At 39.9% G+C, this 25,171-nt stretch overlaps 5 protein-coding genes across 9 annotated transcripts in view; 3 read left to right on the forward strand and 2 right to left on the reverse strand.

Annotated features, from left to right (window-relative positions):
• Positions 1 to 2,231: 2,231 nt before the first annotated feature.
• LOC111239632 (NACHT, LRR and PYD domains-containing protein 1b allele 3-like) lies at positions 2,232 to 5,653 on the reverse strand. 2 transcript variants are annotated; one of them, XM_022769512.1, is made up of 2 exons: positions 5,336 to 5,653; positions 2,232 to 4,681 (listed from the first exon to the last, which is right to left on the reverse strand). In XM_022769512.1, exon 2 carries the CDS (start codon positions 4,452 to 4,454, stop codon positions 2,541 to 2,543), a length of 1,914 nt encoding a protein of 637 aa, XP_022625233.1. In that variant the 5' UTR covers positions 4,455 to 4,681; positions 5,336 to 5,653; the 3' UTR covers positions 2,232 to 2,540. The 2 variants fall into 2 exon arrangements, with proteins under 2 accessions (XP_022625233.1, XP_022625234.1); XM_022769513.1 differs by lacking the exon at positions 5,336 to 5,653 and adding an exon at positions 5,229 to 5,303.
• An 895-nt stretch (positions 5,654 to 6,548) lies between these two features.
• On the forward strand, positions 6,549 to 10,555 carry LOC111239633 (vascular cell adhesion protein 1-like). Of its 3 annotated transcripts, XM_022769515.1 has the most exons (8): positions 6,549 to 6,698; positions 7,353 to 7,428; positions 7,572 to 7,955; positions 8,407 to 8,712; positions 8,847 to 9,107; positions 9,439 to 9,523; positions 9,648 to 9,684; positions 10,162 to 10,555. In XM_022769515.1, the coding sequence occupies exons 2-8, from the start codon at positions 7,365 to 7,367 to the stop codon at positions 10,210 to 10,212; spliced, it is 1,188 nt and encodes a 395-aa protein (XP_022625236.1). In that variant the 5' UTR covers positions 6,549 to 6,698; positions 7,353 to 7,364; the 3' UTR covers positions 10,213 to 10,555. The 3 variants fall into 3 exon arrangements, with proteins under 3 accessions (XP_022625236.1, XP_022625235.1, XP_022625237.1); XM_022769514.1 differs by lacking the exon at positions 6,549 to 6,698 and having other exon boundaries at positions 7,230 to 7,428; XM_022769516.1 differs by lacking the exon at positions 6,549 to 6,698 and having other exon boundaries at positions 7,230 to 7,428; positions 8,847 to 8,978.
• Positions 10,556 to 16,164: 5,609 nt separating this feature from the next.
• Positions 16,165 to 17,139, reverse strand: LOC111239637 (GTPase IMAP family member 4-like). Its single transcript, XM_022769524.1, has 2 exons — positions 17,098 to 17,139; positions 16,165 to 16,967 (listed from the first exon to the last, which is right to left on the reverse strand). The coding sequence occupies exons 1-2, from the start codon at positions 17,114 to 17,116 to the stop codon at positions 16,276 to 16,278; spliced, it is 711 nt and encodes a 236-aa protein (XP_022625245.1). The 5' UTR covers positions 17,117 to 17,139; the 3' UTR covers positions 16,165 to 16,275.
• A 151-nt stretch (positions 17,140 to 17,290) lies between these two features.
• Positions 17,291 to 19,254, forward strand: LOC111239636 (GTPase IMAP family member 8-like). Its single transcript, XM_022769523.1, has 4 exons — positions 17,291 to 17,330; positions 17,517 to 17,682; positions 18,130 to 18,182; positions 18,311 to 19,254. The coding sequence occupies exons 1-4, from the start codon at positions 17,321 to 17,323 to the stop codon at positions 18,979 to 18,981; spliced, it is 900 nt and encodes a 299-aa protein (XP_022625244.1). The 5' UTR covers positions 17,291 to 17,320; the 3' UTR covers positions 18,982 to 19,254.
• Positions 19,255 to 22,655: 3,401 nt separating this feature from the next.
• Positions 22,656 to 25,171, forward strand: part of nebl (nebulette) — a 65,098-nt gene continuing 62,582 nt past the window's right edge. The window contains exon 1 of one of the 2 annotated variants that reach the window (XM_022769520.1): positions 22,656 to 22,909. In XM_022769520.1, the coding sequence (XP_022625241.1) occupies positions 22,841 to 22,909 (69 nt within the window). In that variant the 5' untranslated portion in view covers positions 22,656 to 22,840. The remainder of the gene's footprint in view (positions 22,910 to 25,171) is intronic. The other variant, XM_022769521.1, reaches the window with a different exon arrangement.

The following is a 25,171-nucleotide window of genomic DNA, read 5'->3' on the forward strand; positions in this document are numbered from 1 at the left end:
GTAAAAGACTGAAATGCATCTTGTCCTTCAGTGTGGACATCAACATTCAGGGAGTCAACAGGACTGTATAGTGGACGTAGACTGTAAGGCATCATTTCGTTTTTACAATAACCATGAGACTCAGGTTTCAACAAGGACTCATGTGATAAAAATTTACCGGTCTCATAGACAGATCCTCCATGAGGCCAGGAGTCTAGAGAATCCATCTCATGTGCGTCTATTCCAAAGAAAGATAAAGATCCATCATTATCATAGACAGATCCTCTACCAGGTTCTTCAACTGGTTTACGACAGAAGTATGAAGAATAGCAAGTAGAACCGCTCACTATAGGGTGAGATAAATGTTTATGATTAAGACAATGCTGCTTTGTCCGGGCGTCATGGATAACTGCACTACCAGGGCGAAGACAAGTATAGACAGCTTCACGGTCAGGGTCAGGGTCAGGTTGTGCAGAATTAACTCTGCAGATCCTGGACAGAGCGTCCCTGATCCTTCTGGCTGCCCGGCTGAAACACGACGATCCTCTTCCTGTTCTTTCATGTTTCACAGTCGACGCCATTTTGCTGCGTCACAGTCGGAGTCAGTGGAGCTGAATGAGCAACAGAACCCAGGAAATGATCGGGAGACGTTCTCGTCCGTCTTTCTGAGACGCAGGTCTGACTTCACATCTGTGCATCACCTCTGTGCTCATTTCCTGCCCGTGTTTTCAGACCCTTCTTCAGTCCACAACCGACTCTTCTCTTTCTGTCTCTTCGTCTGCTTCGTGTTTTTCTGCTCCCAGACCCTGAAATCAGTTAAGAGGATGTCAGATTAAAATCTCCCACTAATATTTCAGCTCATCTGTTCAACAGACAGACTTGTGTGACCCTAAACGCCCCACCACAGGCCTGCAGTTGATTCCACTGTAACACAGGCTAGGTGTACCTAATAAACTGCCATCAATAATTTATCTTTCAAACAACAAAAACTCAACACAAACGATGAAGAAGGAGACAGGAAGCTTCAAACAGCTGAGAAAACAATGTCAGATTAAAACCACGTTTTCCATAAATTCCTGTAACTGATATTTAAACAGAGCAGCGTTACATTTCATAAAAGCTGATAAACTATAAAAGAGAACTAACACTGCACAGCCTCTTGATAAACTGACTCACCCAGACAGATGCTCTTCCTTTACACTTCATCTCTAACAAACTCACAAACTTTTATCTTTTAATAAAGACGTTAATACAGTTTAATGTCTGACTCACCGCTGAGCTGCTCGTCATGTAACGCAGGAAACACTCGATCAGCTGCTTTGTGATTTCTTCCTCTTCTTCTTTTTTATTCACACTGTTCAACTTACAACCGAACAGGACATTAGTTTTGTTCTTCTGTTTAATAAAGAGTAACTGTTAATTCTGCTGTGAAGTCCATTTAAACTTAATGGTACATACAGCTGTAACTCTGATCTGTCTCCCATCACATCATATCAGATGCTTATGAGAACAGGTAGTTTTGCTCTGATATTTGTACCATCTCAGTGAAGCTGTGTCACCTCTAAATGTCTCCCTTGTTCCTTGTTGTTATGGCGCCCCCTGCCGCCATTAATCCACACTACAGCAGTGGATGAGTTCAGGACAGAAACAGAAGCTCAAACTGAAGGAAAACCAAGAACAAGAAGAACCATGAATCAACACCAGAGAGCTGGAGTAAATCCTTCACAGACTCTTTGTAGATATTTTCTTTATTGCAAGTATTAATATTTATTTAACAGAGGACTTACTGTAATTTATTATTATAGTAATATCTTTCTAATGGGTAGAGGACAGTTTGTCTTTACCATTCTCCGACAGGACATACAGAAGATATGAAAAATATATATCCTAAGAAAAGGATGTTTTCAGTTTATACAGAGGCTACATGTGACTTCAACTACTCTTTGGAGGAAACAACAAAATGGATATCATGGAAAACAAAAACAAAACAACGAATTGTTGAAATAATAAAAACATGGAAGGAAAGTGCAAGTAGAGAAAGTTACGATTAGAATAATAATTACATAAAAATAAAGAATTAATCAAAGGTCAGGAATGAATTATATTTAGACATACGTATATAGAGTTTCCTGTGTTTTTAATACAAGTGTGAACTGGAGAAAATTCATTTTTAGTGCATTACACAATGGAGGGGATGTAGTGAAATAATATTTATGCATGTAGTATTTTGTTCAATATTCTTGTTCGTCATGTTTTTTTTTCTACATTTACGTGGATCTGCCGTGGTGAAACAACAATGATGCGCTGCTTTAAATATTCCTGCTGCAAGGAATTGTGGGACGCCATTATCTCCTTTCCTGTGATATGAAAATAAAATATACTATATTTAAAGAGACGGCACAAAACTCATTCAGTTGAGTTGCTTTACTAATACAAACTTACAGCTACTCTTCTCTGCGTGTGCCCTGGTCTCACTCATTAAACAAGAATCAGCCCTTCATGGGGATGGACATGGGTTCACAAGATCATGAAGATCCCGGTGATGCATTCAAGGTTTGTCTTCAGAGCAACCCAAGATGTTCACAGAGGAAGGGGTCGGCCTCACAGAGAAACTCGATCATCTCTGAACTGGCAGCTTCACCTTTCTTCCTCACTGTGTCGATGACAAAACGAACTTTGTCTCGTTTGTTCTGCATCTCGTCCACTGACTCCCACTCAGGGTCCGTGATCACCTGTATCTCCAACAGTTTGTCCAGCAGACTCTGGAGAACAGGTTCTGATATCGCATGAATCAAACTGCTCCGTATGTCCAGCAGCGTCTGGCTCGACCCATGGGAGCTTTTTCCTGTGGTCAACGAAAGACAAACTTCTCTCGCCCACACACTGTGGGAGCTTTTGCTTTCTTTCAAGAACAGCTGGATTGTCTTCATCATCTTTTTTAAGTACACCTGGAATGATGGGAAGAAGTTGTCATAGTCGTTGCAGTCAAATTCAGATTCTGTCGGTTCGACTCGAAGCGAGTCGTCTTCAGGACAAGTGGACAGTGTGTAAACCTGATCCGGCTGCAGTTTACACTGTGGGGTTTTTTCTATGTACCTCTCATCTCCGACTAACTTCTTCCTGGTGCGCTGCACTTTCAGCACAGAGACATTTTTCGGTAGCAACAACACGTTGATCACAGATTCAACATCAGGATCAGGTGAGGGCCTGTAGAAGAGCAGAACCAGCGCTCGGACCGGGACAGGAGGCGAGTCTTCATCCTTGACGTTACCGAAACCAGAAAACCCAGTGATGTTTATAATGACATGAGTTTCTGTTATCTCATGAGGGGTGATCAACTCCATGCTCTCCTCCTTCACATGAGCTACTGACAGGAAGTGGCATCCTCCTGTGGAGCTGATCTCACAGTGTGGGAGATGAAGCCGACACACAGACTGCTGGACACATCTGATGTCAAACAGGGGTCCTGCAGGCTTCTTGTGATACTGAGCCAGTTGCCTCCTGTCCCAGGGGACGATCCTGTAAACCACGTCCCCTTCTCCCTCCATGTGAAACAGCAGGCCTGTCACTCTGCACTGGTACAGGCCTGGGCGGGAGCACTGGAAGCTGTAGCTTTCATCGTTTTCTTCCTCGGTGATATCGGGTGTAAACTCCTCGTAGCTGGTTTGTGACGTCACGTCAGGTGAACTTTGAGCTCGTCTAAACTTCCTGTTCTCTGCAGAGATGATCTGACTGAGTGAGGGAACGCTGACAGAACGAGGCAAACGGCCGGAGTCTCTTCCACTTAAACCGGGATCTGAGGAGGAGATGTGGAGCTGAGAACAGGTTGGCAGGGTGTTTGTGACTGAGTAGTTCACAGCTGCAACAGACGCCTCCGTTTCCACCAGGGCTTCACTGTCGCTGGTGTTTTCAGGCTGCAGAGTAAAAGACTGAAATGCATCTTGTCCTTCAGTGTGGACAGTAACATCCGGGGAGACAACAAGACTGGATTGTGGACATGGACTGTAAGACATCACTTCGTTTTTACAATAACCATGAGACTCAGGTCTCAAGAAGGACTCTTGTGATAGAAATTTACTGGTCTCATAGACAGATCCTCCATGAGGCCAGGAGTCTAGAGAATCCATTTCATGTGCGTCTATTCCAAAGAAAGATAATGATCCATCAGTATCATAGAAAGATCCTCTACCAGTTTCTTGAACTGGTTTACCACAGTAGTATGGAGAATAGTAAATAAAACTTCTCGCTATAGGGCGAGATAAACGTTCAGGATTAAGACAATGCTGCTCTGTCCGGGCGTCATTGATAAATGCACTAAAAGGGTAACGATCAGTATAGTCAAGGTCAGGGTCAGGGTCAGGTTGTGCAGAATTAACTCTGCAGATCCTGGACAGAGCGTCCCTGATGCTTCTGGCTGCCCGACTGAAACACGACGATCCTCTTCCTGTTCTTTCATGTTTCACAGTCGACGCCATTTTGCTGCGTCACAGTCGGAGTCGGTGGAGCTGAATGAGCAACAGAACCCAGGAAATGATCGGGAGACGTTCTCGTCCGTCTTTCTGAGACGCAGGTCTGACTTCACATCTGTGCATCACCTCTGTGCTCATCTCCTGCCCGTGTTTTCAGACCCTTCTTCAATCCACAACCGACTCTTCTCTTTCTGTCTCTGTTGGTCTGCTTCGTGTTTTTCTGCTCCCAGACCCTGAAATCAGTTAAGAGGAAGTCAGATTAAAATCTCCCACTAATATTTCAGCTCATCTATTCAACAGACTTGTGTGACCCTAAACGCCCCACCACAGGCCTGCAGTGAATTCTACCTTCATGAAGGTTGTAATGTGAATGTTTTTAAGCCGTTTTAGAGAAGCGTTGATTCCACTGTAACACAGGCTAGGTGTACCTAATAAACTGCCAATTGAGTGTAAGTTGTTGTTAAATGAAAATAAGATAGAAAGTGAAATAGAAACCTACAAACCTAACTATTACAAAATAACTGAACAAGAGAAATCAGTAAATACTTTTCCACTAAAACACAAGAAGCTCCTTCACTTTCTTCTTTCCACCTCCTACAGACCTTTAATAAACCAGTGTTTATTTTACATAAATGACATTTTAAAATATATTTCATAAATAAGCCACATGTGCCTTTGTGCAGTTTAAGCGCCTACATGTGCACATTGTTTTATACATGTACAAATCTAATTACCGATCACTTCTAATCCGAACACACAGTTTCTGAGAGGTTCAAACACCTGTAGCCGCTCGTCTCTTCACACACACTTCACACAGAAAACTGTGCTCCAGTGAAAACCTCCACACGGTCACATTAGACCCGCAATATTCGCTGATCTCCCGTTACCTTGAAGCCTGCGTCAGTCTCTGTGACAAACACAATCCGCTGTTTAACGAGCTGCAGCTTCAGTGAACAACAGCAGTCTGAATTAAATGAGTGTTAAATATCCTCAGGAAGGAGGAACTCCCGGAGACTCAGGTGTCCGCGGTTGTTGGTCGTTTACGCTCTTTCGCATTACAAAGCTCGGGAAGGTCGGTAAAAATAAAAAATAAAAAAGTTTTTAAAAAGTCTGACATGTTTTTATTTTTTATTTTGTTTCTTTGTTTTTATTCTCTCACAAATTCAAGTACAAACCAGTTTTGTGGCGTTACAGCGGTTAAACGTGTGTCGTGTTTATACAGGACTGAAGGAAAAGGAAACAAGGGTCGGACATGTGGGAACTTCCTGGAAAAACCCGAGCTCGTTGTGTCCATGGGTGGAGTATAAGACCTTATTAGGTCATTAAACATCCATTGTTTACATCCATGGATGTTTTTTTCCCCCCCAACTTTATCAAAGTTTAATTTCTAAACAATCACGGCACATTTTCCATGTAAAGAAAAAGCATTTAACCGGACAGTTGTAGATATGTAGGGGAAAAAAGGATTAAACTGAATGTGATACGATTTCTTTGAATAAGAGAAGTGACGAATGGAAGTACAAAAGAAGAAAGTAATGTTTAATTCTTTAATTAATTAATTAATTAATTCACTTTAATGTTCTACACAGCCCTTAAAGTCTTGACCACGTGACCACTTTTCCGTCTTGTTAAGATATAAGTAACCCTGTGTAACTGTCTAATAACAGACAGGTTTCATTGATGGTATAATGATAATTACATAATTAGGAATACAGTGGGTAAAGAAGGACTTGATGAAAGCTTTAATTTAGCAGCTGTGTGTCTGAAGTTGCGTAGAGAAGGACTTCAGAGTCTTTTAGCCCCTGGAGAGAAGTGTGGGACTTCCCAGCTCCCCCGGGCCCCCCCTGCCCGGCTCCCCCGGGCCCCCCCTGCCCAGCGCCGTGATCGATGCCCAGCCGGACCCTGAGTCCCGTGTCCCAGTTCTTAAGTGATCATGTTAAATGTGCCTCTATTTTTATTTATACTGTATTAATATAGTAAAAGTCACTGGAGTCAACCAATGCACAAATAAAGGTATAACTTTCACTTCCTTTTTCTGTCAGTTATCAACCTGTTGATCTGTGTGACTTCAAACAGATCATGTAGCTGTGAAAAGGGAACTACATGACTGCAGGAGTATCTCTGCTCACACACCTACAGTACTGGCCTTTTAAATGTTTCCAATTTTGATAAGTTGTCAAATATCAATAATTTTCCTGGTTCTGAAGAACTGTGTCCTCCAGGGAAGGCAGCAGCTGATTCTGAGTCTCAGTAAGTAGGAACTTATCACTTCTACACTTCGTGTTAATATATACTGCACATGTGTTTATTCAGTGTGTGTGAACCAGGCCCACTGTTACCTCTGTGAAAATACATTTTACAGCAACTCATTCTGCCATTTATTTAATTTCAAAGTGATAAAAACAAATAAAATCATGTGAAGTGAAGAAAGACATTTCCTCACATCAGTCCAGTGACGCAGGAAGAAGTGAGACAGTGACTGTGCCAGTCAGCAAATACACTCTATTATTTTACACTATATTATTCACATTATATTATCTTAATATGCTATTATTTATTATTATTATCATTAATACTATTACTGTGGTTTCTGTAATATATGAAGATGACTGAATGTAGAGTTTAGCTAGTCTATGACCTGCTCTGTAGTTTTGTATCACAGGAAGTTCACATGTTTTCTGTCACAACTTTTCTGCAACTAAACAGGGAAGTTGAGTAATTAGTTCATTGCACATCAGCTCAAATTCATTGACTGAACCATTTCCCCTTCACATCCAGAGATCTCATCATTGCTTCTTTGAAAGTTCCGGCAGTGAATGTGTTATTCACATTTGAAGTAGAAATTCAGCTGAAGAACTTGAATGTTTAGTAAAATCCACTGTATTATTGTGTTTGTAAATCCAGGTGAGGAGTTTCATGGCGGCTCTGTCTGTGAATATGGTGACAGCCAACCTGTTACTGAGTGTCTTCTTTCTGTCAGGTGAGCCGTTTGTTCACTCTCTTTTATTTGACTTCAAAGCTTTAAACTGAAGTAAATATTCTGATGTTGTCCTGACTGAGATCTTGTTTCTGTGACAGTATTTTGTCAATCTCATTATGTTAATCATGAAACTGGGTTCACAGGTGCTTTGGCTGCTTGTCCTGAGGATTCAGACTTCTTCATTACCGCACCACAGAACATGGAAGCACTGACTGGATCTTGTTTGCAAATCCCATGTAACTTCAGTGCTAGACCTGGAAAGATGTCAGACTATAGAACAAAAATCACCGGAGTTTGGATTAAAAATCATAAATATTTTCAAGGAAGACCAGAAAATGTGATTTTCAACAGTAGCAAGACAGTTAATAAATATCCAATGAACATTACTGGAAACCTGAATCAGAGAAACTGCACCACTCTGTTTTCTAGTTTAATCACTAAGTACACAGACACATACTACTTCAGAATTGAGACCACGCCATTCAGGTCAACAGCTGTTTGTGATCCTCTTCATATAACAGTTAAAGGTAAGAAAGTTTCATTTTAAGTTTAAACCTCATTGTTAAGAATAAACAGTGAAATCAGAACATGTGCAACTTAGTTTTTAACACTTGATAAAGTGACGTCTCACGTACATGTAGAAATATTTAGAGCGCCACCATGAGCTTCACATTTGTGGTTTTGAATGAAACGTCTCGACAGCTATTGGATGAAATGTGGTTCAGACGTTCATGTTCCCCTCAGGATGAACTGGAAGAACTTTACTGAGCTCTTTACTTTGAATCTAGCGCCACCATCAGGTGTTCCCTGCTAATTAGCAAATGTTAGCAGGCTAACACCCTAAACATTACACCTGCTAAATTTCAGTTGTCATTGCTGCATGTTAGCACGCTGACGTTAGCATTCAGCTCAAAGTGCAGCTTCACAGAGCAGTCGACTCTTATTTCACTGGAAAATGTGTTTGACTTCACACCACAGATTCTCCTACGAGCCCCAGGATTGAGATCTCAGGTGAGCTGAAGGAGGCGGAGTCTGTGACTATAACCTGCTCAGCTTTAACTCCCTGTCCACACTCCCCTCCTAAACTCACCTGGAACCTCCAACAAGACCCTCACAACAAAATAGAGGAAAACACAGATGGAACCTTTACAACTAAAATCCAGGAGACCATCACTCTGTCAGACAAACGTGATGGATACAACATCAACTGTTCTGCCAGGTATCCTGTGGATGAAGGACAACATGTGAAGACAGCAGAGGGGAAAAGGACTCTCAATGTTTCATGTAAGACCAGAGTTTGTAGTTGGATCCTGTCAGACCATGAAGACTCATCAGATGTCAGTTATTTTCCTCTCAAGGATTTCATGTAGGGCCTGATGCTCCTCTTCTCTCTAACATCTTTGTTCCTTTCTCCCCAGATGCCCCCAAGGACACCTCAGCGTCCATCAGTCCCTCAGGTGTGGTGTCAGCAGGTAGCTGGGTGAACCTGACCTGCTCCAGCAGAGCCAACCCTCCTGTCAGCCGCTTCACCTGGTTCAAGAAGAGCACAGGTGGAGACATGAGCGTATCTGAAGGAGCCTTTTACACTTTTAATGTCACAGATAAGGGAGTTTATTACTGTGTGGCCACCAATGATGTCGGAGATCAGACGTCACCTGAGATCCATCTGTCTGTTGAAGGTAGATACTGAACTGAACTGAATCCACTTTGATCTTTGAAAAGTAAAGACAGCAGAGGATGAATTCACCGAGTTTCGTGTCAGACGTCATTTAATTTTGTTTGTCTGACCTCTGACCTTCCATGAGGAGAGATGAACCAACATCATTTTCCTATGAAGATAAATAAAGTGTCACATCATTAGTGCAGTTTACGTGACGCTTTGGAGAGAGCGTTGTGCTTTATGAACGATGGTTTCCTGATTCACCTCAAAGAGTCGAACTTTACCATGAAATATTTTTCTCTTGTAACGTTTCCCATGAAGTGAAAGCTCTTCCTGCTGTTGTATTACAGGTGATCAACAGCCGGTTGGCGTCTACGTTATAGTGAAAACCCTGGGGATTGTGATGCTTGTCAGCACCTTGGTCGTCTTTGAGTGGTGAGATGAACTTGACTCTGCAGCAACAGACTAACTGGACTGATTTTACATGTGTTTTTTCTGCATGAGAGATCATTGTCACCACGGCAACGAAAAATATGATTCAGTCTTCTTTGTCTTTCAGCTGGTTTCGATGGAGATCCTTCAGCAAACCAGTTAAGGTAAGCTGGTAGATGAGGTTCATCATTATGGATCAACTTCACTGTTTCAGGAGGAAGAAAAAAATTAGCTAATTTAGCTAATTTAGCTTTTCAGAAACAAACAGCAAAGAGTTGCATGTTTGCCATAACAGCTTTATAAAGAAGCACAAGGTTCAATTTATTAATCTATTAAAAGACAGATGACTGATTACAGAACACTAGAAATAAACACCCACACATTCAAGTTATAGAGGAAAACACCTTTAAAACAAAAAACAACATGCAAATGCAAATGATCATGATCATGCAAATCAGATTTGGACCTGTTTTATTTTTGGCCACTTGGGGGCAGCACAGGCGCAACACAGTCCACCATCACCTTACAAAGTCAATATGGCGAACATCATCTAATGATGTCACTGTGCTGTTACTGAAAGTGTTTGAGCTGCAGTAAAGTCTCTACAGAGCACCAACACCTCTCTGGTGTTACTCCCACAGGAAACAGCAGAAGCAGACCGCGTCAACAGAGTGATTGAGTTGTCATCATGAGGCACAAGGAGAAGAGGAAGATGGAACAACTTGTACTTTTTCTCTATTCTATCTTCATTTTTTTTAGTTTCTACTTGTTTGTTTTACTTTCTTTAAAGATGACCCCAGATCTGCGTGAATCATATTTTTTATGTCCTGTTTTTTTCTGCTTTGTGTTTCTTTGTTAAAATCAGTATAAGACAAAAGTAAGAACATAATAATGTGTAATAATATATCTCATGCTGGACGGACTCATGGCCCCTGACTTTCCTTTTGCTTTTAAGATATCAAAAAGATGCTTAGACCTTTACTGCTGTTTCCGATGTATATGTACATGTGAAGTGTGTTAATTAAAACGTTTTCAAAGGCACTTCTGGTAAAGAAGCTTTTCTTACAGCACAAAGTGTGTTAAAGTGAGAAAAGACTGTTCATCACTTATTCTGTACACATACAGCTGTGTCAGACTGTGTAGACGGCTGCTCATGTAATGTGACATTTACAGTGCACGGTGCACGTTTCTACATAAAGTTCAAATATATCATTTGTTATTGTCAGTTGTAGAACATGTTGGATGTAAGATGAAGCACATGGGCAAACATGAAATGAGCTGGTCTAATCTCTGAGGGGGAATTTGAAAACTAAAGACTATAAGATGTAGTAATGTGTGATTTCCTTACTCAGGTTATGTACGAGCAGCAAGGTCAGAACTGTCTGCAGTTCATCAGTATATTAGTCATGTGGGTCCTGTGATGGTCCTCCAACCTGAACGACCACATAGGTCATTCGTTCCCAGTCTCATACGACCCACAGGGGCATTTTTAAGATTTAAAAACTTGTCAATTTGAATAAAAGCTTCTGAACATACACAGGTGTATGTGTATAAACAGGCCTGTTTATAACCTTTATATCTGTGCAGGTGAAGCCCTGAGAATTCTGGGTATTCTTGGTGGCAGACAGTATCTGTGTGCTGGAATCAGCAGAGACCAGAGACACACTGGGCGCAGTAGAACTTGGTTTTATTGGTAAATATCAGGTTTCTGTTCGTCCCAGTTTACAGAGTTTAACATCATGACAAAGATGAAGTGAAGAGACAATAAACATATTATAGACTTATATCAGTCCCAGATTAAAAGCTGATTATTAAGAACCAAATAAGAGGAAAAGTGAAATTTAAAAGTGTATGATCAACCAGTTAAAGATACTGAATCATGTCACTGTCTACTCTGTTTAGATCTACATACGAGGACATCTTTCATTATCCACAGTCCCTGAAATTAGGCTACACAAGACAGCAAATCATGTCAAATAAAAAACACAAGTACATTGTCCCAGGTACACAACAGCATGTTCCGATCATCCCCTGATGTGTGCACAGAAATAGTCAAATATCAAATCTCTGTTTGAGGAGAGGCAACTTATTACTTATTACTGTGAATCACCACAGAACTCACATGTGGACTACAGGTGATTCATCCGTCCCTGCTGTCACATGATCAGACAGACCTATCTCCACTTCTTTTTTATTTAATTTTATATCTCTGCACATTTGCCTGTTGATAAAACATCAATGAGAGACTGTGGCTTACCTGTCCTGTCCTGATAAGGATGTGACCCAGAACGTGGCTCAGGGTCTAGGTGTCTACAATGTGGAGGAAGAAACAATGTTAACTGACCAGGAAAATGTTTGCTTCTGTTGAACCAGCTGCTGCGGTGTAAGACCGGTTCAACTGAGCGCTCTTAGCCGGATCGTTCTGTCACATGGTGCGGTACAAACGCTATGGCCAAGCTCTGCTTTGGTAACCCTCCGTGTCTTTTTGAACTCTTTGGTAATTCTGTTTCCTCCATGTGCTTCAGGTCCATACACCTGAAACCCTGCGCCGCTCAGCCCAGCCTGAAGTCCTGCGGCAGCAAAAATTCAATAGTGGACCCTGATAACTGCCGCTAGTGGCTATATTTTATAACAAGACTTGCCGTCACTGCCGAACTGTGTTCTGCTCTGTGAGCTCAGATCCAAAACTGGAACCTCCCAGTCTGTTGGAAGCCTGCCCTCTAACACAACATACACATGTCAGGTTCATTAACTTACCTTTTTAACGCGTCCTTGTCAGGAAGAAATGAGATCTCATATGTCTCAAGCTCATTATTAGCGTTTTGTAGGTGTAGGTTAGATGAATCTTTCCCTTGGATCTTGGTTATTAGATCGTTCTTTGAAAAATTGTCAGCTCCCACGATAAAGATTGAAATCTTCTCCTCTGTGAAAACAAACACAACAGAATTTCTGCCTGATACATACAGTTAAAAATCAATGTATGGTTCAATGTTGCATTATTAATCCAAATAGTTTCCCTTTAATTTTGACAGTGTTGTCTTACTAACAGAAAGCAATCAAAATATTAAAAACAAAGTTTGTGAGTTTAAAGAAACTAGGTAGAACTTACTGTGAGACATGGTTCTCAGATCCAGCAGTAAAATACAGGAGACAAGCTGAGAGGTTTCTGCAGAAAGCTGCTCTCTGTCTGTATTATATGGACTTGTTATGCAAATATAAAGGGGCTTCAAGACTCACTGTCGACTGTCCAGAGACAAAGGTGTTGAGAAAAGATGGCTTCAATTTCTGCAGGTAAGACTCACACTCACTGTATATATACTGTATAATTTACTTCCTTATTTACTCCCTAAAGTATTTATACATCAGGCCAATGATAAACTCTTTCAGACAGCCTGAACTAAACATATGAATTATTTTGCAGGGCCTGATCTGAGAATCGTGATGATTGGGAAAACTGGTGTGGGGAAGAGTGCTGTTGGAAACACCATTCTGGGAGAGCGTCAATTCAACTCTCGTCCCTGTTCAGAGTCAGTGACTATCTCCTGTGATAAAAGTGAGAAACGCTTTGGTAGCAGAATGGTGAGTGTGATAGACACACCTGGTACAGTGCATGCTGCTGTATTGTCGAGGGTCTAAATACAGCAGCATGCACTGTCAGATTCTAATAAGAAGGCTGTTTACCTTTCCAGAGAGTGAAGGACGGGATGAGAGGAGACGGATAAACATCAAGAATGTAAAGAAAGTGCAACTGATTCAAGATTTAAGGGAACTCAACATAACCTTTTAACATAACGTTCACTTTTTTGCTGGTGACACAATGCTATATGCCACAGGCTCCACCCCAGACTAAAAAACTGAAAATTAAAAGTCAGACTTGGCTCCTTGCACAGAATTAAAGGATGCCTGTCTTTCTCCAGCCGGACAACTATTGTGCAGTCAACCTTCATGTCTGTCCTTGACTATACGGTGACATTCTTTATTGTCATGCGGCTCCATAAGCACTCCAGCAGTTAAAGCGTGATTATCACAGTTTATTACACTTTATCACACATGACTCATCATTGTTCTCTGTATCACACCATGGGATTGACCTCACTACAGTCAAAACAAAACGGCATCTCACGTTAATCATTTATAAAACCCTGCTGTTAAAGGTTGCAAACAACTTCATATCTCTTCTCAGTTAACTCCAGTATCCAGAGAACACGATCCAGTAACTACTTGACCCTTGACATCTATCATGTTGTCCCACTAATATTGGCAGAACTGGTTTCAGGTACTGACTGATTGACTGCGTGATTGAATAAACATTAAACAAAGTATTTCTGCATGTGCTTTTTGTGCACTATTGTGTACTGTCACGCAATTGTTCTGTATTTAACTTGTGTGCCGGGAAATCAATTAGTTTCAGTGTCATATCTCAAGTAGCAGGTAGCCTGTAAGAGCTGCACACATCCTTTCTATAAGCTGGATCCAGGACAGGATGGAGGCCAGTACAACCGCAAATAATACGAGACAGTGTAAGTTGTAACTGACATTGTACAAGCTAAATACAGCAGCATGCACTGTCAGATTCTAATAAGAAGGCTGTTTACCTTTCCAGAGAATGAAGGACGGGATGAGAGGAGACGGATACACATCAAGAACGTAAAGAAAGTGCGACTGATTCAAGATTTAAGGGAACTCAACATAACCTTTTAACATAACGTTCACTTTTTTGCTGATGACAATGCTATATGCCCCAGGCTCCACCCCAGACGCGTCTTCAGTCTGTTTTTGATGACTTCCAACTATCTCTGCTTAATCACAAATTAGTCTTAAATGCAGAAGAAACCAAGTACATGGTTTTCTCTACCTCCACCAGTGGCTCTGACCATTCTGTCATTAAAACTTTAAATGGCACTCATATTACCCTCACTGATTCATACAAGTACTTGGGAATTTGGCTTGACAAAAGATTATTATTCAAGGTTCATATTCAACACTTGACTCAAAAATTAAAAATTAAAAGTCAGACTTGGCTCCTTGCACAGAATTAAAGGATGCCTGTCTTTCTCCAGCCGTACAACTATTGTGCAGTCAACCTTCATGTCTGTCCTTGACTATACGGTGACATTCTTTATTGTCATGCGGCTCCATAGGCACTCCAGCAGTTAAACCGTGTTTATCACAGTGTATTACACTTTATCACAAATGACTCATCATTGTTCTCTGTATCACACCATGGGATTGACCTCACTACAGTAAAAACAGTCAAAACAACTCAACATAACCTTTTAACATAACGTTCACTTATTAACAGTGTAAGTTGACTCTGACAGCAGCGGTATCGCCTCACTAATCAATGAACTGAAGTTGCCACTGATATTTATAATGTTATAAATGTATATTGGAAATGTCTCTTATTAGAGATGTGAACCAAGGTTATAACAGCTTTGGATTTTTCATTGGTTTTAATGTAGAGAATTCTGCCTGAATCCATTAGACTCACTGTGTTGTTGGGTTCACAATTTTGGCCCAATAGATCAATGATGTATTACATTTTGTGTGAAGTTTACTGATAGAAGCAAAGCTGGACTCACTTTCAACTAAACAGTTTGATGATGCTAAGTGACCCCTGTGTCGGGGTTCTGTGGTTCAGCGCTGTCTCCCCTCCTCCCCATGTCTTCCCACGTTTCATGTTTGTCCCAAATCTGTCTCTCTGTTTTGAGTGTGTGTTGAGAAAGACAATACTCCTTCCTGAGTGAAGACTTGACGATTAAATAACACCTTGGAACGATTCTCTCTATAACCCTACTGGTTTGACCCCTTGATCTTTTGATCAAGGAAATGCCACTTACTTGAGGCAGTACCCCTTCCTGTTTTTATTATTAACAAGCATCTGTCACAGTACAACACCTTCTTTCCTCTTTCATATCTATTACATCACTGTCTGTATAGTGGTGAATAACAGTGAATTAAAAGTTAAACAATACGTCTGTAAATAATTGCTGGAAACTTACTTGTGTCACAAGCAGAAAATAGATGAACTCACTGACCTGCCAAAAGTCTGGTTGGATAACATGAAATCTTTGAGGGTTAAAAAATGAGTTTGAATGATTTCAACCTAAGTGTCTGTAAACTTCTGACTTCAACTGTAAATGAGCAGCTCCTTTAGCACAAAGACATAATTACAATAACTGAATATTAGCATTAATTTGCAATTTCTTTAAATGCTAAACAGGTGTTAAAATGAAAGGTAATCTACTGTATATAACACCAGTAGAAAATGAATATTAGTCAGTTGTACATATCAATCTCAGATTTCTTGTTGGATATATATATGTTTATTTCACCTTTGGCATAATATATGACTTTTTCAAGGGCTTTGTAATACACCAGTTAGTGAAAATTAAACAGTATACAATTAAGTTCTGACACACCAAAGCACCAGGAATATTCATATAAAATCAAGAACTACAGAAATACATTATTTTATTAGCACATCACAGTCTGTATTATATCTACTGTTAATCTGTAAAACTTTATCATCATCACCCAAAGAGGCATTCTAACAATCATTAATATATAATTTCTCTAAAAGATTTTTACTGATAGATGAACCTCAGGCAATACACAGCAAGGTTAATGAAAATGAGATCAAATCTAACTAGTTATTAATATTAATATTGTCATCTGACCATTAAAGTAAAATACACTTCTTTTTACACTGGATATGTGTAAGCTTGTGTGTTGAGGCCATTGATTATAGTGATTTATTCTCTTGTAAGAATTTGTAGAAAAGCCTGGATGTTTCTCCACAGCTCATTAATGAAGTTATATTCATCTTCATTCTTGTTGCCCTTTTCAACCACTTCTTGATACATGGCATTCGTGTAACATGATCCCCCGTTTCCTGCCACCATGTCGTCGATCTTCTTGATCAGCTCCACGACTTGAGTTGTGTCTTTCTTGGTGTTTTCAAAGGCGTGGAACCTGCCTCCACATCTTTGGATGACTTTACGAAGGTCTTCACTGCCTTCACGTACATACTCTTGTATGGTCATGTCTCCAAGATCACCACCGCGGGTAAACAGCACAATCATGTACTGGTTTGCTTTTGGACCAAACAGCTTCTGCAGGGCCTCCACAGAGTTTTTCTCTTCTTTGGTGAATCGACCAATTTGGATGACCAGCAGGAAGACATGAGGACCAGGACATGAGACTTTGATGCATCTCACTATTTCTTTTTTGATGAATTTTTGGGAGACCTTTGTGTCCAGGATCCCAGGTGTGTCTATCACACTCACCATTCTGCTACCAAAGCGTTTCTCACTTTTATCACAGGAGATAGTCACTGACTCTGAACAGGGACGAGAGTTGAATTGACGCTCTCCCAGAATGGTGTTTCCAACAGCACTCTTCCCCACACCAGTTTTCCCAATCATCACGATTCTCAGATCAGGCCCTGCAAAATAATTCATATGTTTAGTTCAGGCTGTCTGAAAGAGTTTATCATTGGCCTGATGTATAAATACTTTAGGGAGTAAATAAGGAAGTAAATTATACAGTATATATACAGTGAGTGTGAGTCTTACCTGCAGAAATTGAAGCCATCTTTTCTCAACACCTTTGTCTCTGGACAGTCGACAGTGAATCTTGAAGCGTTTGTTTAAGACATTGTTGTTCATTTATATGGCTGACACGGCGGACACGCCCCTTTATATTTGCATAACAGGTCCATATAATACAGACAGAGAGCAGCTTTCTGCAGAAACCTCTCAGCTTGTCTCCTGTATTTTACTGCTGGATCTGAGAACCATGTCTCACAGTAAGTTCTACCTAGTTTCTTTATACTCACAAACTTTGTTTTTAATATTTTGATTGCTTTCTGTTAGTAAGACAACACTGTCAAAATTAAAGGGAAACTATTTGGATTAATAATGCAACATTGAACCATACATTGATTTTTAACTGTATGTATCAGGCAGAAATTCTGTTGTGTTTGTTTTCACAGAGGAGAAGATTTCAATCTTTATCGTGGGAGCTGACGATTTTTCAAAGAACGATCTAATAACCAAGATCCAAGGGAAAGATTCATCTAACCTACACCTACAAAACGCTAATAATGAGCTTGAGACATATGAGATCTCATTTCTTCCTGACAAGGACGCGTTAAAAAGGTAAGTTAATGAACCTGACATGTGTATGTTGTGTTAGAGGGCAGGCTTCCAACAGACTGGGAGGTTCCAGTTTTGGATCTGAGCTCACAGAGCAGAACACAGTTCGGCAGTGACGGCAAGTCTTATTATAAAATATAGCCACTAGCGGCAGTTATCAGGGTCCACTATTGAATTTTTGCTGCCGCAGGACTTCAGGCTGGGCTGAGCGGCGCAGGGTTTCAGGTGTATGGACCTGAAGCACATGGAGGAAACAGAATTACCAAAGAGTTCAAAAAGACACGGAGGGTTACCAAAGCAGAGCTTGGCCATAGCGTTTGTACCGCACCATGTGACAGAACGATCCGGCTAAGAGCGCTCAGTTGAACCGGTCTTACACCGCAGCAGCTGGTTCAACAGAAGCAAACATTTTCCTGGTCAGTTAACATTGTTTCTTCCTCCACATTGTAGACACCTAGACCCTGAGCCACGTTCTGGGTCACATCCTTATCAGGACAGGACAGGTAAGCCACAGTCTCTCATTGATGTTTTATCAACAGGCAAATGTGCAGAGATATAAAATAAAAAAAAGTAATATATAAAAATTGTGTAAATGTTTTTTTTTTAATTTTTTTTTTTTACTGTAATTCAGGTGGCAGCAAAAAGCCGAAGGAAGAGAGAGTGAACCTGGTTCTGCTGGGAATGGCCGGGACTGGAAAGAGTTCAAGTGGAAACACGATCCTCAGATACGAATACTTCTTGTCAAAACCCAGTTCAAAGCAGGTGACCATGGAGTGTAAGGAGGTAGAACAGGAGATTAACAGTAGACCTGTACGTGTCATTGATACACCAGACATCTTTAATGATGACATCAAACCACCAGTTAAGGACAAACATGTGAAAAGGTGCAGAGAGCTCTGTCGGTCAGACCCCTGTGTGTACTTACTTGTGATGCAGGTTGGCAGGTTTACAGACGGGGAGAGAGACGTACTGAAAAAGTTAGAAAAAGCTTTTGGTAGAAACGTTCATGAACAAACGATCCTCCTGTTCACCCGTGGGGAGGAGCTGCAGCGTGCTGACATGAGCTTGGAGGACTTTCTACAATCCTGCCAACCTGAGCTCAAGCACATAGTGGAAAAGTGTGACAAGAGGTGTGTGTTTTTTGAGAACAGAACCCCAGGTTCATATCAGGTGGAAAAACTAATGCAGACAGTGAACAGTCTTATTCAAAAACAGAGTAAGGCCCAACTCCAACCCAGCTCCTACACCCCAACCCCTTACACTCAGTTCCCACAGTCACATGGAGGGTCATCCAGATGGTAGAGCAGTGGAGCGTCAGGACGGATTCCCTCAGTGCTGCGGAGATAGGTCTGTCTGATCATGTGACAGCAGGGACGGATGAATCACCTGTAGTCCACATGTGAGCTCTGTGGTGATTCACAGTAATAAGTAATAAGTTGCCTCTCCTCAAACAGAGATTTGATATTTGACTATTTCTGTGCACACATCAGGGGATGATCGGAACATGCTGTTGTGTACCTGGGACAATGTACTTGTGTTTTTTATTTGACATGATTTGCTGTCTTGTGTAGCCTAATTTCAGGGACTGTGGATAATGAAGGATGTCCTCGTATGTAGATCTAAACAGAGTAGACAGTGACATGATTCAGTATCTTTAACTGGTTGATCATACACTTTTAAATTTCACTTTTCCTCTTATTTGGTTCTTAATAATCAGCTTTTAATCTGGGACTGATATAAGTCTATAATATGTTTATTGTCTCTTCACTTCATCTTTGTCATGATGTTAAACTCTGTAAACTGGGACGAACAGAAACCTGATATTTACCAATAAAACCAAGTTCTACTGCGCCCAGTGTGTCTCTGGTCTCTGCTGATTCCAGCACACAGATACTGTCTGCCACCAAGAATACCCAGAATTCTCAGGGCTTCACCTGCACAGATACAAAGGTTATAAACAGGCCTGTTAATACACATACACCTGTGTATGTTCAGAAGCTTTTGAGGACAAGGAGGAAATGTCCTTAACAAAGTGACTCATTCCCCCTATACTTTTGAAAAACACCTGGAAGATAAATTAATTACTATTTATATGTGTGACACAATGTGAAGGGTAATACGACCTCTTTATTACTTTTATATTTGTCTTTTGGAGTATGTCAATGGTAAATAACTAATTTCATTATTCTCCCTAAATAGAGAATCACAAACACAAAATGGTTAAAATATTAGACTGAATCTGGTCTAAATATTTTCTCAAATATATAAAAATATTAAATGTCTCCCCACATCATTTTTGATTCTTCTTCTGTGGATTGTGTGTTTGACCAAATGTACATTCAGCTCCAGGGTCAACTCGCCTTAACCAAACACTAAACTGTTAAACTGGTAAAATATCTCCACCTGCTGGACATTTGATGTTCAAGTTCCTTACACTCCTAAGGTGCTGCCAAATGAGTTTACCACATTTAGTAACATTTATCCTGTGTAGAGACCCAAACAAAAACCTATGCTCTCTGAATATATTTATAACCCGTGCTGTAGCCAGATAATATTGTACAGAGGTACTGGGATTCAGAGGATATACTGAGGGCAATAAAGTTGTATTCTCTCATTGCTGAACTCAGAGGTGTGCACAAAGTCATTAAACATAATAAAAACCTAAGTCCAATCAATATTTGTTGTACCTCCCTTTGCCTTTAAAACAGCAGCACAGGAAGTGCTAAATCTGCTGTAAATGTTAAATAAATGTTTAAGTAAGTATGTAAAGTTTAATCTGTTTTTTCATATTTGATAAACATATTATAAACATATATATTAATATATGTTTTTACTTTTTTATGAAGTTGTATTGTCGTCTGTGAGGATCCCAACAAGAGCCAGGTTCCATTAAGTTGTCAGTTAATCAGGATCCAAATAAACCAACTATTTAAAGACAGTAAAAAATAACAGGATGATTAAGGTAGAACCTGTTTGTTTACTTTTCACTTGATTGTCAATAATGTCAGGAACACTTTGACTGTGGAGATCCATAATCGTATTTCATTGTACCTTAAATGATTTTACTTTACCATGCTGGAGTCTATCTCAAAAGAACCTCTTTAATTGCTTGTGTGCCTTCATCAGCCAGCAGGGGGAGTCGTTTACCTGTTAATGGTCAGAGTGAGCCGAGCAGGTTGGTGGATTTGTTGGACTTCATCACTGGTTTCTTCCTGAAAAACAAGCATACTGAGTTCCTTGTTCAGAATATCATCATCATAATTAAAATAATGCATACATAAATTAAAGACCCTATAGTGGAATGCACAAAAAATGTTTTTCTATATTTAACAAACGTATTAAAAAACAGTCTAAAGCACCTGTGCCAGAAAATTCTATATATTTAGAGCTGAATGAAATTTATTCTGGCCTTTTGCTCAGTTCATTTTATAAAATTTCATTATTATTGTAATAGATCGATTTTCTCTACTTGTATTTTCCTTTTGTGTTATAACGTATATTTACTTCCACATTTCAATCCTGTTTGTTTTGTTTTTTATTCTTTTCAATCAGTAACTGTCTTATTATTTCCCATAAGTAAATTATATAAAAGATGTAAAACATTGTGGTGCCGTTTGGTGGAAAATCCTCTTCCAGCATGATATTTTGTTGTCTCTTAAGTTCTTTAACACTTCTTTATTTTAATCTCTACTTTTATGATTTTGAGAAAAGTGTAAGGTGGTTTTCAATCATTGCTATTTGAGGAAGCTAAGGCTAGCTATTTGTAAGTAGCTGTTGCTACATAGCCAACGTTAGCATTGACAGCGATACTTTTTCAGAGCAGACTGCTCCGTATCACAAAGTGACGAGAAAGGCCCGCCAGGCCAGACCTAGCTGGTTAGCATGCTAACTTTGGTAGAAGTAAAGAAGTAATAGAAATAGAAGAAAAATAAAAAAGGTTGCTTTCCACCTCTGGAGACAGCTCTTGGTGAGTAAAGGAATAACGTTTGATGCTAGAATTGCAATGGCTCTACCTCTACTAGACTAAGTAAACAGCCGTTAATGCTAACATTAACCACGTAGCGATAGCAAAACTTACAAACAGCTCCTTTATGGTATTACCTGATTTAGTGACATCTAGCGTTGACATTGCATATTACAACCAACTGAGAATGGGAGAGGAGGGTGGCAGAATGATGGTGGTCATTAGGTAACCTAAAAACATCTAGTGTTTTTTTTTCGTCTGTAGTCTCTGTGTTTAGTTTGTCCATTCTGGGCTATTGTAGAAACCGAAACATGGCTCCGCAAAAATGGCGGATTCCCGCTACTGCCACGTAGATATGAAGGGAACATCCTAAGTCAACGAAAACAATGATTCAGTGTCAGGTGATTATACACTTTCTTTATCCAATGTATTTCTGCCATTATATCCTGGTTAGGTTCGGTAATTGTATTTCAAAATAGTAAAATGTCACATTGAACGTTAATTAAATGTCTTCACTTGTATGAACAGAGGTAAACTTTTACAGGAACCGGGAAATATGTCAGGGAGATAGTGAGTTACCAGGTGAGCTGTAACTTCACCCTCGCTTTTTAGAGTACATTTGCTTATATTTTGGAAATTTTAATTTGCCGAATTAGCTATTAACAGTCCATATTCGCTTTCTACTATTGGATGTACTGACATCTGTCACTGAATGATTTTGATACTGAAAAAAAACTTATGAAACTGATTATTCTCAAGCTGGTTTTTGAAGCGTTCCAAGTCCTGCCCCATTAATCTGTCGTATATTATCTTAATGATAATAATTATGTCAACCTATCTGATAATTACTATTAGGGTTTCCGAATTTTTTCTTTTCTGAATGTAGTAATTGTCATTATTATTGTTGTGCTTTGATTTTGAAGGGAATGTAAAGCCATTTCCTGTTTTCTCTGAGCTAACTCCCACTAGCTTGTCGCCGGTGGAGTTAACGGTCCCAGCGCAGCATCCAGCCTTCAGACCGGACGGTACGCCGCTGAACGAAGGAGGAGCACCGTCATCCCTGTCAGCTTTGCAGTTTCTTCACTTTGTTTACAGTGTCAAGTGGACGGTTGGGACCCCTGGGTGCTTTCTGGACAACATTAAGTCTCTGAAGAACTAGTGGAATTTAACCGCTGGAGCACAGAGGAGGTTTGGAGGATGAACCCCCAGTGTGCCCGCTGTGGGAAGATCGTCTACCCGACGGAGAAAGTCAGCTGCCTGGACAAGGTAGGCACTTTTGTTTATAGGTAAACATACACACAGACAAAAACAACCTGTAATAACTTAGGTGTATTCATTCTGCACATACTGTGTCAGATAAAACCTTAAAACCTGCGAAAATCAGAGTTCAAACTTGATCAAAAGGTCCGTGAAGTTGTTAGAGACGCAGGTGGAGATGTGGTGGAAGGAAAACGCCACACACCAAAGGACTGTATCATATCCTATAACATATTATAAGGAGTATATCACGTTGGGTAAGAGTTTTCCATTAAAAAAAGGCCATTGAGAACTCAGGTTCTGATACAGTTTGATTGATTGATTAGTGGTTTATCTTGTAACACCTCATATTTCTCCTTTTTAAATGTGTCCCAGGATTTTATGTTGTTGGTGATGCAAACCTTATGTGTTAACAATAGAGCTGCACTGACATCTTTTTTCACTGCTGATTACTCTTGGCAGTACACTTTAAAATGGCCAAATGCATAAATAAATACATAATATAAATAATATAAATAAAGGCATCAATAGTCAAACAAACCAAAATATCCATTCATCAATGACATAAAACAGAAAAAGCAACAAATCCTCACATGTCAGAGGCAGCAACCAGTGAATGATGTGTTTTAAATGTTGAAATATGGTTGTCATAGAGACAATATCTACTACTATAATCATAAATAATGTGTATATTCACCTAGAAACCATTGTAATACTGTAGCAAAGACTAAATGTGTGGATATATGATACGTTTATGGTTAATTTACCACTTGATACGTCTTATCTCATCATGTTCTTTGCCAGCATTCATAAAATGGTAACTATCTTTCCTCTGATGTCAAGTAAACATTCATATTATTTTTAGGACTAATGCTTAAGTTAATGTTGTATTTTTGTTCCTGTATTTGCAAAGGCAAAAAAACAAACCTACACATAAGTATAAACCTGTTTTCACAGCAATGGTAGAAGTTCCCAAATCAAACTGTTACAGTGGCATCGTTAAAGACACAGAAATATCCTGACAAATACAAATGAACACACTATTGAAACAGCATAAGTGGTTTTGATAATTATGATATGATAAATAAGGAATATAATAGGAATATTTTAGGGCTGTTTTTGTTTTTTTATGCCAGAACACAAAAGTAAGTTGAGTTTTATATTTGCATGGTAACACCTCAGTAATAGTCTGTTGCATAATGCTGATACATTATTAATTTTCCTCAGCAGTCTCATGCAGCCACTGTCTGTCCTGCGAGGCATCCGATGACACAACAGCATGTAGGCGCTGCACATGATGTTAGCTCCCACATTTCATAATAAAAGACTTCCATTTTGCAAATCTGTCGCAAATGAAGTGTTTGTTGATAGTTAAAGTGAACAAAAATATCACTATGCCGCTTTATCGTTCAATATCTCTGAGAAAAAAAAAGACCAAATTTACCTTCTGTCCTGTCTCGTTGAGGCTGACATGACGTGTTTAAGAGAGACTGACGGTATAAAAGAGCTAGAACAGTGTGAGAGGCAGTGATTCAGAGAGGAGGAGGCTGGCAAAGAAACAGAACTATATGGAGAAAGCCCATTTAGTCAGGCCTTTTGAAGATGTTGGCATCACTTACATTTTAGCCACAGAGCTTCATTCCAGCTGATAACAAAGAAGTTCTATTTTTTCAGGTTTTGGCTTTAATGATGTGTTGGTTATTTCACTGAAAATTCCTTCAGGATCTGCTGAGAAAATGTGTGGAGGAGAAACGATTGATCGGAGGTTGTCAGGTGTCATTTAAAAGTTCGTTAACAGCTTTCCCACTGATCTTCATCAAGTGCGCAGTTTTTAGAGCAAAGAGCAAAACGGGGACTCAACAAAACCTTGTTGATTGAACAATGTCTGATATGTAAATTTCTTCATATGTCTTGGACACAAATTAAAAACACATGGAGTTACCAATTAGCTGGGGTTTGGTAACTTAATATTTTAAATTGTTTATTTTTTTTGGCAACTTTATTTCCACATCCAGCAGCTAGAGAGCCACATGTCGTTCACATGGTTTTGCATCTGTGTCACCTGATGACTCTCAGTCCAGTGTTCCCTCTCTTTCTTTTATCTCTGTGTTTGGTCTCCTCCAGCTCCAGAGGGAAATATCTGGCTCTTTAGCTGCTAAATGCGTCACTATGTTCACCGGCTGCTCTCTGACTGAGACTGTCTGCTGTTTGCTGCTGAGTGGACAGTGGACAGTGGCTTTTTTAAAAAGCTGCTGCATCCGAAAACGACAC

This window comes from Seriola dumerili, unplaced genomic scaffold, assembly GCF_002260705.1.
Source record: "Seriola dumerili isolate Sdu_G_001 unplaced genomic scaffold, Sdu_1.0 BDQW01003310.1, whole genome shotgun sequence".
In the NCBI taxonomy this organism is placed as follows: Eukaryota; Metazoa; Chordata; class Actinopteri; order Carangiformes; family Carangidae; genus Seriola; species Seriola dumerili.